The 18,706-nt window shown below is 41.8% G+C and overlaps 1 protein-coding gene across 2 annotated transcripts in view; it reads right to left on the reverse strand.

Annotated features, from left to right (window-relative positions):
• PHF10 (PHD finger protein 10) overlaps window positions 1-17,813 on the reverse strand; it is a 19,075-nt gene extending 1,262 nt beyond the window's left edge. The window contains exons 1-11 of one of the 2 annotated variants that reach the window (XM_030852915.3): window positions 17,669-17,813; window positions 14,655-14,761; window positions 12,051-12,181; window positions 11,301-11,378; window positions 10,277-10,410; window positions 10,037-10,186; window positions 9,319-9,428; window positions 7,135-7,288; window positions 5,081-5,236; window positions 474-582; window positions 20-208 (exon numbers count right to left, since the gene is read on the reverse strand). In XM_030852915.3, coding sequence (XP_030708775.1) covers window positions 20-208; window positions 474-582; window positions 5,081-5,236; window positions 7,135-7,288; window positions 9,319-9,428; window positions 10,037-10,186; window positions 10,277-10,410; window positions 11,301-11,378; window positions 12,051-12,181; window positions 14,655-14,761; window positions 17,669-17,755 — 1,405 coding nt within the window. In that variant the 5' untranslated portion in view covers window positions 17,756-17,813. Of the gene's footprint in view, window positions 1-19; window positions 209-473; window positions 583-5,080; window positions 5,237-7,134; window positions 7,289-9,318; window positions 9,429-10,036; window positions 10,187-10,276; window positions 10,411-11,300; window positions 11,385-12,050; window positions 12,182-14,654; window positions 14,762-17,668 lie in introns of both variants that reach the window. The other variant, XM_030852914.3, reaches the window with a different exon arrangement.
• Window positions 17,814-18,706: the final 893 nt, after the last annotated feature.

The raw sequence follows: 18,706 nt of genomic DNA on the forward strand, positions 1-18,706 counted from the left end.
CTTCTTTTTTAATCTTTACCTGATGGAATAGCACCAAGGCCCACACAAAAAGTATGATAACCTCTGTCACACACATCACAGAACATCATTTCTTCTTCATGGTGGGGTTGTCCACATATAATGCAAGTCTTACACTCCATACACTGCCATGGGTAGGTCTTAATCATAGAAACAAGCTCCATGGTCATATCCAGGCAAGAAGGATGGCCTAAACCAAAACCAGTATTAGTTGTATTTCACACAAGAATTTGTAACTTAATATGGCATAATAAAATGCTAGTTTGCTTGGACGTCTCAAGAATGGCTACAATGTTTAACTGCCAAAGAGGAATGAAAACACACAAAGTCGAAAAAAATACATGGACTTTATATATTTGATGACTCTTTGGTTCAGGTCTAGCTGACAACTAAGAATCCTAGTTTTCGAAGCAACAAATAGGGTGGTTAAAATGTGAAGCCATGTCAGTACTTACCACTGTTATCACACTGGGAGCAGTGTATAAGTGATTCAGCTTTCCCTTTCTTGTTGGACTCCTTACCCTTCAGACAAATTCCACATAGAGCATTTGGAATGACCTTTGGCTGGAAGGGTAGAAGAGGGCTATAAATTCATGCCAGAAGAACTTACTATGGGTTCAAAAGGAATTATCACTGTATTGCCTTATCTTTACTCTGGTTAACTTGCTAATGAGGACCTTCTTGAAGGACATAACCTGACATGAATCTGCCTTCAACATACAACAGCCTACCGACTAAAGCCTTAGATTTCATTTTTAAATTTTGTCAATGGCATGATCTCATGTTAGGATTAGATATAGCATTCTACACTCCCTACATGCCCAGTAAGATCTGTATAATGAACTGGAAGGGAAGACTAATACATTGTCAAACTGCAGTATTAACTGAAAGAGAAAAATCCAAGTACTGAGTGACCATTACACGGAAGTTTTAGGCTTGTTCCCAAAGAGAAGACTCCATTGTAAGCAGCTTATATGCTCATTTTGTTTAAAAAACCTGATATTCTCCAAAGTTGCAAAACTAGATCTGTAAAATCTAAGTTACAAAATCAATGTTTTAACATTTTTAATTGCAAGATGTCTCAGCATACAATCGTGCGCAAAAAAGGTTTGTCGGAATCCGAGTTGTGTCATTATTCCCTTTGCATATCTAATACATTAATAAAAGAGCCTATATTTAAGAGAAAAAGCATTCACTATGACATACAAAACATGAAAGAGAAAAGTAGTTCTCAGACAGGCAAAATATGAAATTATCACTTAAAAGTATGCAGACACCCTGTTTTAAGTACCATTCATTTTTCAGATTAAAAACAGGCACTATCCAATGAAGGCATCTGGGCTTTAAGAAAACACTTGGCAACACATGGAAAAGAACAAAGAAGAAGGTTCACTACACCTGAAATTGGGAGGGGAAGGGGACATTGGAAGATCACAGCCTTGACCGTGGTAACATGATATTCACTGGCTCCACATGAACATGGGGCAGTGGTAGGAAAGGAGAGCAAGCCGGGGCCAGGTAGGAAATGGGGGCCGGGGGCATGTTCATTCACTCATTCATTCATTCATTTATATAAAAACTGGGAGAAAAGGCATTTTAAGTAGAAATATTGTATTTCTGTTTAATACAACCCAGCCAAATGCATCTTATGTTTCCCTTTCCTAAGTTACTGAACAAAAGAGGAGCCTAAACAAAATTCCAACTTTGCATACTGTATTATTCCAGCTTTGAAATGTCTCACTGCCACCTTCAAAACCTGCACAGCCTAATTTGTTCTTAATTCTTTAGGTTTTTTTTAATTTTTTTAATTATCTTTCTCTACAAAAGATGACAGAGGCATTCAAAAATAATTTTTGGCTTATTTATTTAAAAAAGTCAACCTTATACATAAATATAATAAAAACAATAACTCTAAACAATCACAAATGTCTCTACAAAATAATAAATATCATGGAAGTTAAAACATACATATAAAACTTTACTGTTGACTATTCTACATCTCCTGTATATCTTTATACCCTGCTCCCCAACAAAAGGATAGTGTCACATGCTCAAACCTCTTAAGTCTTGCAGTGTAGTTACCCTCTGTTGTTACTGCTACATTCTAAGCATAAAAGGTTCTCATTGTGTTTTCTCATACCTAAATAAAAAATAGCTAGGAAGTGCACTTCTATGATCCAAATTCTGGTTCGGTTATGACCAAATCTGTAACCGCCATAATATACAGCAGAAAGCTACCTCTCAATCCACCAAAAAAAGAGATATCTTTTGGTTATGGTACCTGCACTAAACGTAAAAGATACACCTATTTAATACTTATAGTTCAAGTTAGATACTGGCATACTAAGTACTTTAATATTTTTCAGTAAAGTCAAGGAAGTAACCACACAGTATTGAAATCTAAATCAAGAACTCCTCATAGGAGATCCTTTACAAAAATTCAAAAAGAATAAAACACAAAGCTAGTCATTCACATTCTAGAGCAGTTCAAGTTCTACAATCATTAAAATATACATTGAACACCTATGATAAAAGGGATACCAAGAAAATTCTAGGTTTACTTCTAAGCTTAAAATCATAATATTTTGTTAAACCACTTAAAATTTTTCTTACCCAATAGTCTTCATCTTGATGAAAAGAGGGAGAGACGGGTGGAGAGGGAGGGAGAGAGACAGAGAGAGAGACAGAGCTTTGCAGCATTTTCTATGATGATGCCACAGCTCAATATAAAAAAATACTTTGTTCACTCAAGCACTCTCGAGCTCTCTCAGAAGCCACACTGCTCACATCGAGGACTGTACACGTCGGGTACCAATCGCTGATTGGGAAGCTCGTCTCTCGGGCTTTGCAGTGGTGTGGAGGAAGGGAACAGTGTATGGAACTCTCTGAAGGTTAATGAACGGAACCCTCCATACATGTCTGATGGAGACAGCCCTACTTCGTAACAGCAGAACATCAAAATTTCACTGCTGACAAGAAAAAAATAATCTCCCTAAGAGTTCTCAGCATCTCAAATAAAAGGCTCACAATACACTTATTTTCCTGCTTGAAAAACAACCAAAGATAGTGAGACTTTCATGTTAGCATTAATATAGTATAGATTTTAATTATATACTTTTAACATAGGCCTGAATCCTAATAGTTATGCTGCAATTTCAGGTTAATGTAACCTAAACAATACTGTCCTACAAGATTAAGGGCAAGCACTAGTGAATCTTATTAAGCAAGACATCAAATACATTATAATTTTTCTTAACTCCCATATTTTAAAACATATTTATATATATGACCTTCAGCTTAAAGTACCCTAATATTTAGGCACATCTTGGCTTATTAATACTTTTCATAGAGAGGGTAGCTTTTAATAAACATGTTCACATTAATGTATTGTCTAGATACTGGTTATTCCAAACTTTGAAATAACTGAAACATTTTTAGGTACTAAAAATATTCACAGATTATAAAATGTGCATTCTGCGTATCGACTCCCTTGAGTACTACCAATTTAGGTTAATCAATTCATTTCTTCTACCTTAAATCAATGATAGCATTGAATAGTTCTTCATTTTCAGCCTCTAAACATCTGTTTCAGTATTTTTTCTTTTTTAACCCATGATTAATCCAGGCTTACTTTCGGAAAGGTCTATGTAACACTGACAGTGTGCTTTGAGCTGCAACTCCCATTCCAAGCTCTTCCAGGACCAGAAGCACACTGTTTAGCAAACACAGCAGGCTAACTTTCCAAAATTTAATCTCTGGAGTTCATTTGCTTTCAATTATTAAGCATTAATTTAAATCTTTAGTTTAAAACAATTAGATTATGTATGTAAAACAAGAACAAAAATCACATGGCTGCAGCCTAGTGCAGCCGTCCTTGCTGAATGAAGCTGGGCTGAAAAAATATATACTTGAAAGCTGATGACATTTTCTGATTAGGCATTTTCTAATTAAATATGGAATATGCTAATTTGTGAAGTTGCTTTTTTACTTCAGGAAAAGAAAGGCAATGGACTGTTAGCAGGGCTCTGCTTAGGCTGAAGGGACACTGGCCAGCGCCCACTTGAACCCGTGCTTCTGGATTATACACCACAACCCTGACCTGACATACACAAGTGTTCAGCAACTCCGCTCAGCAAAACTTTCTGATCAACTTACTCTAAAATGCTCCTTCAAAACACCTTCATAACCACATAACAAGCATACTGATACATGCCAGACTGAAAACTGGGTATTTTACTGTTACCACTCAAAACATAAAACTTGCAGCTAATTCTACTCCTTTTATGATCCTCTTAAATCCCATACATGAATAAGGCTACTCATCTCTCACCCGACCCTCTGAAGGGGAAGGGGCAGACGGAAGGAGGAAATGATCAAAATAAACCTATTGCTGACAGCATGCTACCTGACTCTGAGAATAACCGGATCAAAAAGTTAACAAGTGCATCTAAGCCAAAGCACCTGCTAGATAATGTGTAAATCCTTGTCACAGAACTGCACAGGCTACCTGCCAAGGTTAGGCTGAAAGCCACCACAATGTAGACCAGTTTTACTGTTTTCCACCAGAGGGTTAGCTCAACGTGGCCAGTGAGTGGACCCAAGAGTTCCTAGACTGAACCCAGATGGCTCTTAGTGAAAGGCACTGCAGAAATGCAGCCTGGCCTAGGGGCTCCCTCCCCACTGCATGGCTCAGCGGGCCCAGCTTCACCAGTACCAGGGCACTTTCAGCGTCAGACCATGATGCTTTTTAGTCTGAGGGAACAAGTATAAAGTTCTGCCTATTAGACCACTCCTTAAAAACCCATACTTGCCTGGTTATTATTTAAAAGAACAATTGTACATATACAGAAAACAGAAGCTGAACCATAGCCACAGTGATAGAAAAGCCACCAAGAAGATAAAGCAAAAAGGAAGGGAGGCCGACAGAGGGCACACACCACAGAAGAACAGCTAGTGAAGTGCAGCAGGCAGGAGCTCCACGACTTTGAAATTCAAAGTTAAAATATTTCAGGGAGAGAGGCTGGTCAGGAAGGAAGCTGAGTCAGGGGCTTTTTTCTTCTACCTTGTACCCAGGAACTGACTTGGACAGTACAGAACGTTTGGAAGCATCTTTTCGTGGAGGAGCAGCCTTGTCCCTGGACCTCTGTCTTCCCTGCAGAGGCTCCTCCTGGCCTTCAGGAAGGCCTTCCCCCTCAGACACGTTGCCAGAGGAGCTGTCCTGCAAGCCAAAGGCACAAACAGAGGTTCCTTGGAACTCATGCAGATTTGAAAACTACAGAATATATCCAAGAAAAGTTTTAAAGTTCCATCAATTCAAAAATAAAAAGATAATTCTCATCTATGAAAACATTTTCCAGTGTGAGACTGAAAGAAGTCATGGTAAGAATCATTTATCCATCTTACATTATAGCTAGTTCCATTTATATCAGCAAGTACCTTAATCGACTTTGTTTTCTGACCTAAGTCAACAGTAACAGAATTATCTACTTCAGCTATTATTACACGACACAGCTTCAACACCATTTTACCATGTCACAAGGGAGCATATTTGTTTCACACAAAAATATTCTTTAAAAAAGAAACTACTTTAACCAAGTGTGGGTATTTTTACTGAGTAATAAAGGTTATTAAAGAAGTTCTTCAAGCCCACACCTGTAACCTCCTAATGTTAAACTAGGCAGAGGGCCAATGTCGGCAAGCATTTACAACAGTATCAGACATATTGTACATGTTCAAAGTTTAGGAGTTCAATAATCACTTAATTCTTCATTTTTTCATTTAAAATTTTCTAATTAGAATAAAAATGTTACATTCATATAAATTATGAAAATTATAAAAGACCAGGTTATCCATAACCACCCTGGTAAATATCCTGAGACAACGCCTGGGAACGTGATGTATCTCTTTTCTAGTTACGTGTTTGTACAAATACCCAGATTCACACACTAACACACACACATCCTACCTACATGTGTGCCCTCATTTTTTAAAACACAAACACAAAGCTGAATTACATTGTATGTGTGTGTGCATCTGCGTTTTACTATTTTTAAGTGTTATGTGCATTTCATCACATCATTAAATATTCTTGGAACTGCATTTCTACCATGTAAATGTAATATATAACCCACTGTGGACATGATAGTTCTAATTTCTTCTATAGAAAATAACACTCCAATGGACATTTTTTCATTGGATTTTAAATTTTGTTACCATCTGATCAGGTTCTTTGGATAAATTCTATTAGTGTATTTGCCAAGTCAAATTCCATGGAAGTTAAAAATCTTGGTACAGACTGTGAAAACACTTTCCCAGAAAGCTGTATTAACCAACACTCCCACTAGCAGTGTAGGAGAGTGTCAACTTCATCACACCCTCGTCACAACACAGCACCCCTGTACCAACGTGACGGAAGAAAAGCAGTGTCGTCACTTTAGTATCTGAAGAGCATCTTACTTTAATGTGACATGTATCAGTAAATATGTTTTAGAAGCTGTTAGTGACAAAGTGTAGTGCCCATTAATGCTAACACAACCCCACGTTCAGGTCGGCTAGAAAGATATAAAACGGCCAGCTGCTTAATACGCCATGCTAAATAAAAATCAAACCCCTGACTACTGTTTTCTTTGTTCTCCTTCAGTTCCACAGAGCACATCAACTTCCCAACTGTCCTGCAATTGCATTTTGCTACAAAAAAAAAAAGTCATGCAGGAAAACCTAACTAACAGCACAACATGCTGGTAACCTTAACATTATCCTAGAAGAGGCCGAAGACTATTAATTAAGCAACAGGAACACAAGTTAATGTGCTCCCCCTAACCCAAGATGGTTAAGCATCAGATTGTAAACCAATGTCTAGTACCCCACCTAACCTGCTCGTGAAAACCAAACAGGGGTAACTTTAAGGATAAAACTTACCAAAGGCCACACACAGATAGTCCGTATCAACACACACAATCAATAACTTTTCCTGATGGAAGCTTTTGGAACTTATATGCAACTGTCCTTTTTCAAAAAGAGGGTAGTGATACAAGTTCAATTTAACACTCCAGGAAAGCTACCAGCAAAAGTTCAAAGGAAAAGGAGACACCTCCTACTGAAGATAAACGTTCTCACCGAAGTGCCTTTATTTTTCCGTTTCTCATCACCTCGACCATCTTCGGCATCATCTGAATCACCATCGCTATCGAGAGCAGGGAGCTCAGGATCCAGGGGGGGCTCATAAAGCGCTGTGTTTAATGGCAAATACCGCAGTTCATCTGGCGAGTACCTACAGTTCAGAGAGAGGATTTTCAGTTTTCGTTTTTTTTTTTTTTTTGGCTGTGCCACACGGCTTGCAGGATCTTAGTTCCCCAACCAGGGAGAGAACTGGTTCCATCCCGTGCCCGTGCCCGTGCCCCCTGCAGTGGGAGCTCGGAGTCTTAACCACTGGACTACCAGGGAAGTCCCCAGTTTTCCTTTATTGTTAAATATATATGGACTCATTTTGAACTACGATAATAGCCTTAATATTAACCACAAATACTTTTGAAAAATGATTAGAGGCAATAAATACTTTTTTCATTTTGGTACTCAAATAGGGGCAAGGAATAAAAAAAAGCCTAAACATTTTTTCACCAGTCTAAGAGTATAAAATGTGTATTTGATTCTTGTTATCAAAAGATTATGTCTCTCTCCTTTACCCTCAACACCCTCCCCCCGCAAAAAATGTCAGCAGACAAGGATGAAACTGTGGCAATACAGAATTCTGCCTGAGCACCTCCATCCTCCCACTTTCCTGAGTCCTCACTGCCTGTGCACTGCTGCTGCTTCACCTGTAAAGCAGGTATGGTAACAAGTGCACCTCACAGAGTGAACGTGAGCATCAAATAAATTAACACAGGTAAGTCACGGCGGTGCACGGTACAAGATACCATTTAAGAAACAAAATTTCCAGCAACAAATTATTTTAAACCAATTTGTGAAGCATGTATTCTAACAAATGTAATCATCTCTTTTATCTGAAACTAGGGATCGGCAACCCCTTCCCCAGGTCAATCAGCACACGGCCCGCGGATGACGTCCGAGCCATCCCCACAGGATCGCACCATCCTGTGGCGGCTATGATCTCGGAACCTCAGTAGGGAGAGGACACTGGATCAGCATCCTGCTCACCTAAGACGTCACACCAAAAAGCACAGGGGTTGGGACACAGGCCTATCACTCAATAATGTGCTTTGCCCAAAGTGAGAAAATGAAAATTTGCTGACCCATGATTTAAGTTTGACTTTCAAATAGTGTGATTGTATAGTCTATTTTTTTAAATTTTATTTATTTATTTATTTATTTTGGCTGTGTCGGGTCTTTGTTGCTGCGCATGGGCTATCTCTAGTTGTGGCGAACGGGGGGCTACTCTTCGTTGAGGTGCGCGGGCTTCTCATTGCTGTGGCTTCTGTTGTTGTGGAGCATGGGCTCTAGGCACGTGGGCTTCAGTAGTTGTAGCACGCGGTCTCAGTAGTTGTGGTTCTTGGGCTCTAGAGTGCAGGCTTAGTAGTTGTGGCACATGGGCTTAGCTGCTCCACGGCATGTGGGATCTCCCCGGACCAGGGCTCGAACCCGTGTCCCCTGCATTGGCAGGCGGATTCTTAAGCACTGCACCACCATGGAAGCACGTATAGTCTATTTTAAATACTACTGTCTAAAGAATATTCGCTATCCTAGAAAGCATAAGGTTTATTTATGAAGTAAAAGCTGAGATTTTGACACAAGTGACGCTGTGGGCCCTGTTTTCAGTTATATCCAGCTTGGAAAGGAGAGACAAGCAGCGTTCTTGCTACAGGAACGGAAGCAGTGGCAGGCCAGGGTAGCAGAAGCTCCCAGGTGGCCATGCCTCCCCACAGCCACTCTGTGCCTTCCTTCACGCCCTCTACATCTGTGAAAATGCAGACGCCCAGGCAGAAGGTCGGGGGCGTGCTTGAGAGTCTGCATTTCCAATAAGCTTCCACATGACACCAGCAATGCTGGGCCATGGACCATACTTTAAGGATGGAGGTCTGGAGAACCCCTGGCACCTGTCCACAGAAACACAAACAGGTGGGCAGTGAGATGGCACCCCAGGCTTTGTCAGCAGATGTTCAAGTTCTGTAAAGAGCATTCTTCACCACAGAACCATAGAAGATAGAAAAGACTGATACAAATCTTATACATCTTATGGTGATGCTTATAGAGCTAAAAACTTCTAGAAGACAAACACAAGGCTTTGAAGTCCCTCACCAACACTGATGTTCATGGTAAAAAAAAAAAAAAAAAACCACTAAGTACCTTTTGTAATATTCCTGGAACTGTCCAGGGATGAGGGCCACCGGGTAAGAACTGACCTTGGTTCTCTCTGTCGGCAACACTTTGTACTTCCCTTGAGGCACCTGGATAACCTGGTTTAACACAAAGAGAAAGACACACCCGACTCCATGCGAAGAATCAAGGCTTTAGGAAAACAGCTCCCTCTTGCTCTCTACAGTATTTCTCCCCCCAAAAGCTAAAAATATAAGAGACATTAGGAGCTATGACCTAAGGGGGTTGGTATTCCTAGTTCTAGTGAGTTCGTCTGGCTGTTTACCGTGGCCATCATTTCTGAGGAAAGGCAGTGTGTCTGCTCACCACTTAAGGGCTACTTATAAAACCTCTGGGGCTCAACGTCCTCATCTATGAAACGGAAATAGTAAGTTTTAACCTCATGTGGTAAGGGTGAGAAGTATGTGAACTACTATGGAAGTCTCTTATACCTACCCCTGGGACACACAAGGATGCTATACAGCTACTAGACTCCTTCAGTAGCATGCCAACCAAAAAGCAAGAGACATATCACACACACGCAGAGAAGTGAAGCAAACAGTATCAGGCACATTAAAAACGACAGCTTCGGTTCTGGGGAAGAAAAGGACATACTGCTGGTACAAAACATTACGGTAAAGGTGTTCAGTAGCCTACAGTAAGAAGCAATTAGCGAGGTTCAGGGATTAATAAATGTAAGAGATCCTACATGTGTCTGTAAGTCAAAATAAGCTCTTCTTTCTTCCATACGTTCCCGGTTTAAGTTGCTGTTAAATTCAGCTGCTTTTTTGGCAGCTTTCTTAATGTACTCAGGCACTTTGCTGGCTTCAACTTTCTGAGTATTCTGTTGTTGCATTTGCTGAAATAAAAATATTAGAGTTGGAAGTCACATCTAACTTTATAAAACGTCATTCCCCCAAACCAACACGGTGGTCACCTAGATACTTACAGAATATTCTTTATAGTGATCTGTAATTCGTTGGCGCTCTTTTTCTTGAAGAATGACAGAATATTCAGCATGTTTGGCTGGATATTCTTTTATCATTAAATCAATTACTTCATCACTGCGCAATGCTGTTAAGCCTGTTTCAGACCAAAGAAAAGGTAAGGAAGCTTTTTCAAGGCTAAGTGAACATACCACTTTTCAAAATTTGCTTTTCCTTCAAACTACTCTACATTTAAGAAGTTTTCCAATAGTCAAAGCAAAATAGTTTAATACATTCAAAAATAATAAAAAATAATACTCATAATACAAAGTCAAACAATTAAAAAGAAATAGATTACCAAAGTTGCAAAGGCAAATAAATCAATTTTTCAACCAAAACTTTTTTAAGATTCTACATACTATATATAAACATATATCCCTTTACTAGAAACAATTGCTAAATAATGACACACACTAACCACTGGCAATCAACATGGGACACTAGAGGAGAAAAAGACTTTTTCAATATACTTCAGTTCTTAGTCTTCAAATTCGATATACTAGAAATATTATAGAGTCAATTCAAATTTCACCAAAAGCATCAGCACACACACATAAGTCACACAGGCAATTTCTGAAACTCATGGTATCAGATTATACCAACTGCTGAGATGAACTCCCATGGTTTTATATTAAAAAGTTGCCTTAATATATTTATGAAGGGAAAATTACAAATAAAGCAGGGAGATAGATAACTATACATAACTAAAAATTGAGCAAAATTTGCCTTTTAAGAGACAAGGACCAATACTTTTAAAAAGTACTGTACAAATTTTGCACACAAAACATACACACACTTTGACACTTCTGTTAAAGTTATTAGAAAATGATAGTTATAAAACATCATTCTCTTTTGTATTTTAACAATAATCAAAAATGAAGTTAACAGCTTAGCATTTAAATAATTCAATCTATTTATTAATTCTGTAAAATATTTTGGGAAAGAGAATAAATACTCATCCGGTATCGCCTAATTAATGTTCATTACCTAGAGTGCACTGTGTTTCTGTAATGACATTCAGCTCTCTCAGGTACAGTTTCTCCTTATGAGACAAATCTCGTCGCTCTAAATCTCCAAAAAAAAAAAAGAATAAAAGACTATCAAAGACTTTTGTCTTTTGCATTTGTAAAACTTTTAAAAGCTTAAAAACTTTAAAGCTTTTGCATTTGTAAAACTTTTAAAAGCTTAAAAACCTTTAAAAAATGTTTAAAGTTAAAATCTTCATGGATTTAAAAAAGTATTCCCTGTTACATATTCCAAATATTATTAAAAGACTACACAAAAAAGCTTACAAATTAAAAAAATGAAAGTTAAAATAAAACTGAAAACAGAGTAATCCAAAGCCAGAAGGTAAGACAAATAACTGTATTAAACTAGCTGATGAAACACAGCCTCTCCAAGTTTAGATATAGCTGATGTGGCTACCTCCATCCCTAAGGCCAAGAAGCAACAGTCAAGAAACAAAGCCCTCAGTTCATTCATGTGGCTACAAAATGATTTCTCCCTGAAGTTTTTCCAGGAAATTCATCTTCCTCATTTTGCTTGTAAGTCAGTTTACAAGACATAAGAGAGATGCTGAACGAATGAAAGCTGCAAATAAAAATCAGCCAGCAGACGAATATAAAACACGTTATAGACAATCCGTACTCAAGTATTCAGCACTTGACAACCTATCAACAAGAATTACTATTAGTTAAAAGCTAGATTTAATCTGTTATATAAACTAAAACTTAATACCTGGATATTTCCGTTTAAAGGAGGTCACACCCAAATATTCACTGACTTGTTCCTGAAGCATATAGTATTCTCCTGTTTCATCAGGCGGCCATTTGTACTCTATCAAATTTTCTGCTGGATAGTAGCTAAAGCTAAGCACAGAAATATATATTATGCCTTAAATGTAGCTGTTATAACACTTTAATCATTTTTGTTTTAAAGGATATTCATTTTTAAACATTTTTGAGAATATGTTTTAAGGATTTGGAAAAACTATTTTAATTATTTAAATTCTCAGTCTTCTATGATTTTGTAATACAAAGAAGTTCTTATGATTTCATGTGCATCAATGAAATTACAAAAGAGGTAGAGATAAAAGAAACAACCATCTGGAATACCAAAGCAAAAAAGTACACTGGAGGACTTCCCTGGTGGCACAGTGGATAAGAATCCGCCTGCCAATGCAGGGGACACAGGTTCGATCCCTAGCCTGGGAAGATCTCTTCCCACATGCCGTGGAACAACTAAGCCCATGAGCCACAACTACTGAGCCTGTGCTCTAGAGCCCACGAGCCATAACTACTGAGCCCACATGCTGCAACTACTGAAGCCCGCATGCCTAGAGTCCATGCTCTGCAACAAAGAGAAGCCACCGCAATGAGAAGCCCGTGCACCGCAACAAAGAGTAGTCCCCACTCACTGCAACTAGAGAAAGCCCACGCACAGCAACAAAGCCCCAACGCAGCCAAAAATAAATAAATGTTTTTTAAAAAAAAGTACACTGGACATAACATTTTCCACATATCACAAAGAACAAAGTCTCACAACTGTCAGGAACAAAGGCAACGTTTTTTAGCTTTTGCAAATCGGGGTAGTGATACCAGTTCTCAATTCTTTCTCATGGGTTAGCACCCATAGCCACTATTTCATGCACCCAAAGGATAAAGTAATCAACTTCTGTTTCCCATCTTCTGTTCAGTGAGTCACAAACAGCAGAGAAAGCAGAACTCTAAAAACCCATTTCTCAATAAACTGAACTATAAAGCACATAGACTCCACATACCCAGTGCACTGCAGATCAATCCCCAATCCTGAACAGTAAAGACTACAGATGTCTGGACCTGGACCAATGCAACCTCTGAATTTCATCAGTGGATAATACAGGCAGAATATAACACCATGTTATGCATCTATCCAATTAAAAGTAACAGGCAAAAGAACAGTTTTCTCAAAAGTGGTGCTAGGAATTTGGACAACCAAATGCAAAAGTATGAAATTGAACCTTTACCTCATATCACACAGAAAAATTAATTAAAAAATGGATGGACGACCTAAATGTAAGAACTAAAACTAGAAAACTCTTGAAGAAAACATAGGGGTAAATCTTCATGATCTCAGATTTAGCAATGGATTCTAGATATGAATCCACTGCTAAATCTGAGCAGTGGATTCATAGCATGAGCAACAAAAGAAAGAGTAAATAATTTGGACTTGAGCAAAATTAAAGATTCTGTGTATCAAGACACTATCAACAGAGTGAAAAGTCAACCCACAGAATGGGAGAAAATATCTGCGAATCATACATCTGATAAGAATGTCTAAACAACAACAACAACAAAAAAACAATTTAAAAATGGGCAGAAAACTTGGACCGACATTTCTCCAAAGATATACAAATGGCACATGAAAAGACGCTCAATTTGACTGGTCATTATGGAAATTCAAATCAAAATCACATCAAGATTCCACTTCACACCTTTTAGAATGGCTGTTATCAAAAAAAAAAAAAAAGGGAATACAACAAGCTGGTAAGGATGTGCAGAAGTCAGAAACTTTGTACACTGCTGGTGGGAATGTGAAATGGTGCATCCGCCGCGGAAAACAGTTTGGCAGCTCCCAAAAAGTTAGACACAGAATTGCCATGTGACCCACCTGTTCCATTCCTAGGTATATACCCAAAGAAGTCTGAACAAATATATTTATACACCAATGTTCAAGGCAGCATTACCCACACCAGCCAAAATGTGGAAACAACCCAGCGTCCATCACCAGATAAAGAGATGAACATAAGATAGAGTATATTTATAGCAATGGAGTATAATTCAGCCTTAAAGAGGAAGGAAATTCTAGCACAAGCTACAACATGAATGAACTTTGAAGAAATTATGCTAACCAAATTAAGCCAGACACAAAAAGACAAACACTGTATGATTCTATTTACATGAGGTAACTAGAATAGGCAAATTCATAATGACAGAAAGTAGAATGGTGGCCGCCAGGGGCTGGGGATACGCGAAATGGGAATTTTATTATGTAAAAGTTTTGGAAATGGATGGTGGTGATGGTTACACAACACTGTGAATGTAATTTATGCCACTGAATTATGCACTTAAAAATAGTTAAAATGGTGAATTTAAGTGTATTTTACCACAATAAAAAAATTTTTTTTAAATTGCACTAAGTAGCAAAAAGCAACTTTGCTGTCACGTTGTAAAACACAATTAAAAACATTCTACAATCTTTAATAATTGCCTTTGCCAGGGCTGGGGGATGGGGAGCAGGGAGCTAATGCAGAGAAAAGACACGTACCACAAAAAACATTATTAAGCAATAAAATGACAGTACCCAAGATCCTGACTGGAAGTGTCACAGCTCCTAGAGCTATCTCCTGAGCCCATTCGCCTCCTTTTGGATGGTTGGGTCCCATCATTTGAATTATCTTCATTATCATCCTAAACATTTAAAAGATTCAAAAGATAACAAGACAAATAAATAAGGAAAGATTTAATTATGTATCCTCCCAGACTTGCTAGAAGGCTCAACTTAAAGGCTTTCTAAGGACTATACAAATGTTAACGTCCTACTATAATTAATGAGGGACAAGAATCTGGAATGGGCAAGATCTGGGAAAAACTAAAAACTAATCTTCAATACAAATCAAAGTAAGAAAATTTTCAATAAACTTGTAAGTCTAAATCTACTTTTGCTTTCTTACCAAGAGGTTAAAATGCCTCCTGCTTTAGAGAAACACATAAAATTGCTGCAATACTCTGAAATTAAAGCAAATCCTCCTGCCCTAGCTAGGATAAAAATGTACGGATCATGTAGTGTTTAACTCAACTTATAGCTGGTTTATTGGACTATTCTAACTGGCTACTTTAGGTACTTATATCCCTGTGAAAAGGGGACACAAAAGGACTGAAAACAGACGATCAATCCTGTCAATTTTTTTTCTTACATTGCAAAAATTTAGCAAAAATATACCCTAATAAGAGTCATCAATCTATATAACACCACACACTACCTCCCAAAAAGGAGAGGCTTAAAAAAAATTTTAAGCAACATCTTCCACTACGTGACAATATGAAGAGCTGTTAAGTTAGACCGTTTCATTAAGGCAATGAATGATGTTATCAAGTGTCAGGAAATTAATTTAATCGCATATTAGTTAAGACTTTAAAAAAATAGATTAAAAAATAAAATCAAGGTAATGTAGCTTCCTAAGACAATACAATTTTGTTAAATACCACGGTTCTAAGAATACAGAGGTAGTAAGTATGTTGGTCAAGCATGCCAAAGCTGGACTGCCTGGAATCTTACTGGGCACTGCCCTTCACGGGCTGAGTGGTTATCCTCTGTGATCAGCTCCTTATCTGTAAAACTGGGACCCTAATACTGCTTCCAATACTTGGCTAATGTAGAGATTAAATGAGTTAATACATGGGAAGCCCTTAGAGCAAGGCCAAGCGAACAATTAAGTGCCCAGTAAAAGTCAGTTAATATGATTATGATGATATGATTATAAAGTGTTAAAAGGCTCCACCTGGGCTTCCCTGGCAGCGCAGTGGTTGAGAGTCCGCCTGCCGATGCAGGGGACGCGGGTTCGTGCCCCGGTCCGGGAAGATCCCACATGCCGCAGAGCGGCAGGGCCCGTGAGCCATGGCTGCTGAGCCTGCGCGTCCGGAGCCTGTGCTCCGCAACGGGAGAGGCCACAACAGTGAGAGGCCCGCGTACCGCAAAAAAAAAAAAAAAAAACTCCACCTGTTAGGAATTTACTCAGATTCTTTACCAAATAGCAAAAAACGGGGAATATTCTCCTCTTCAGTTCTTACAAAATAAGCATTCAATTGAAGAGCTCTGCATACTCCTATAAAGAAAAGCAACCAGGTAGGAGATGGAGAACAGTCTAAATCCATTCTCCAAAAACTTACACATAACAGTAATTCTCCCAAGTGAAACATTTCATATTCAATAAGCATTCGAGTATCATTTATATTTTACTTGCTTCTGAGCACTTTAAGGATTTTAATATCCATTGAAGCACATTTCCCTTGGCTAAAAAATTTAGACACTCAAAAAGAGACAAAAAGTTAAAAATGCTAAGTCCTCAGAAAAGCTGAAACCACAATTTCACAAGTAGTGTTTGAATTTACTATTATAAATTCTAGGCAAATGTGCTATTACATAAGGTGAACAGCAATATATACCTCCTAATATTATGATGGAATACAATTAAGTTGAAAGAACTTCGCTTGCAACCTCGATATTGACCCAGAAGTCCTAAGCTTTAAGGCTGCCGAAATCTCCGGTATCAGCTATCTGCATTTCAGAGTCACAGGCGGCTCCCACCTTGGGATTAAACCCGTTTCTGGGGGTCCCACACTTGCTTCAGACACGCTCCTGCAGCTGGGCCTGGACTCGGGGGGCCCCGCCACACGCAGGCCAGGCTTCAGGTTCTGCGAGCACAGCTGCGTGGAGACCCACCGCTGTCACCGGTCGGGGCACCTGAGGGCCCTCGTGCACAGAGGACCGCACAGGAGGGGCTCCTGGCAGGGGCTGCCTCGCCATAGGACCGAAGAATCGTCCCTATGCCAACGCTGACCCCGGATCAGCGAAGACAAGGGTCCTCGGGGTTCCGGTTCCCATCACGTTGCAATTCCAACTTTTCACTTACAACTGAAACACTGGGGTTGTACAACTCATCGCTCCATTGGAACCTTCTGTCACAAACTAGTAAACTAACTTTGAAAACAAAATGTTTTAATGCACGACATCCTACCGCTCATGTCGATTCCTCTCCACTCCTCTCGGACTTTAAAACACTAAGTCTGTTTTACTTCCTTAAAACAGTGCAAACTACAAAACTTGAAAACAAAAAAGTCGGCCTGAAAATAACAGAACGGTTATTTGTTCTCAAACCAAGTTCATTAACTGGCTGGCTTGTTTTTCCACTGGAACACATTTCTGTTTTTTAGGAAGAGCTCAAATATTTCAGAAAGATACTCCTCAAATGAAGGAGCTTTTAAAAATACAGCATCCCAGACTAACGTGAAGAAAACTCTCTCCGTTTCTGAGGAAAGTTTTATTTCTACGCGGAGCAGAAAGTCCCCGGGGGACGTGCTCAGAAGCTCCTTCGGCGCAGAAACCGCCAAAAAGACTTCGGACCGAGGCCGACTCGCCCCCGGACCGCGCGGGGCTCCGCGACTGTGCCAGGGCTCGGTGGGCCGGACGGGCCAGCCCGACGCCGGGTCCCCGCCGCCCCCTCACGGCCTCCTCACGGCCGCCACCCCCGCCCCCGGCCCGAGGCCGCCCCCAGGCCCCCGGGCCCGAGGCGCCGCCGCCGGTCCGCCGCTCCTCACCTTCGGGGACTGCGCTCCGGGGGTGGCCGGATCGCTGTCGCACGGCCGCGGGGACAGCGCAGCCCCGGGGCCGCCCGCCGCCGCCATCAGCCCGAGCGCCCCGCGCCGCCGCCTCCGCCGCCTCCGCCGCCTCGTCCCGGCCGCCGCTGCCGCCGCCGCCGCCGCCGCCGCCGCAGCGCGGGCCGCCCGCCGCCCGGGCCCCGCCCCCTCCGCCCGCCCGCCGCCCGGGGGCCGGCCCCTGCCTCCACGCGCCCCGCGGCCCGCCAGCGCCGCCGCCACCGCCATGGCCGCCGCCAGCGCGCCGCCCGCCGCCGCCGCCGCCGCCGCCGCCGCCGAGGACGCCGCCCGCCGAGCCCGCCGCCGTGCGCGCCCGCTGGGCCCTCTGCTGCCTCGGCCGCCGCCGCCGCCGCCGCCGCCCGCCGCGCCCGCTGCCGCCGCCGCCGCCCCCCGGCCGCTGCCTTCGGCACCGCGCGGCCCTAGCCCGCCGCTACCCCGCCTACCAGCCGCCGCAGCCCGGCGCGCTCCGCGGCCCCACCTCCCGCCGCTCCCCTCGGCCCCCAGCCCCGCCCCGGCCCGCCACCCTGGGCGCGCTCGCCGCCGCCCCCTGCCCGCCGCCCCCGGCCCAGCCCCTCACACGTCAGCCCTCTCCTCCCACCTCGCCCCGCCCGGGGCTCCCCGCCCCTCCCCCTCCTCCTCCATCCCGAGGGTCCCTCCCCGCCCCTCCCTCCCAGGTGTCCGCGACCCTGTCCCCACCCCCTCCCTCCCGGGGCTTCCCTCCCCTCCCTCCCCTCCCTCCCCTCCCCTCCCCCTCCTCCTCCTTTCTGAGGGTCCCCGCCCCCTTCTTCTCCCTACAGGGGTCCCTCTCCCGCCTCTGCCCTCCCCTCCCTCCCGGGGTCCTCGCCGCCCCGCCCCCTCCTCCTCCTCCTCCTTCCGGAGTCTTCACCCCCATCCTCTTCCTCGTGGGGGTCCTCTCCCTTCCGGGCGTCCTCTCCCTACCGGGGGTCCCTCCCCAACCCCCCTTCCCGGGGGCCTCGTCGC

This window comes from Globicephala melas, chromosome 14 (genome assembly GCF_963455315.2).
Source record: "Globicephala melas chromosome 14, mGloMel1.2, whole genome shotgun sequence".
Lineage (NCBI taxonomy): Eukaryota > Metazoa > Chordata > Mammalia > Artiodactyla > Delphinidae > Globicephala > Globicephala melas.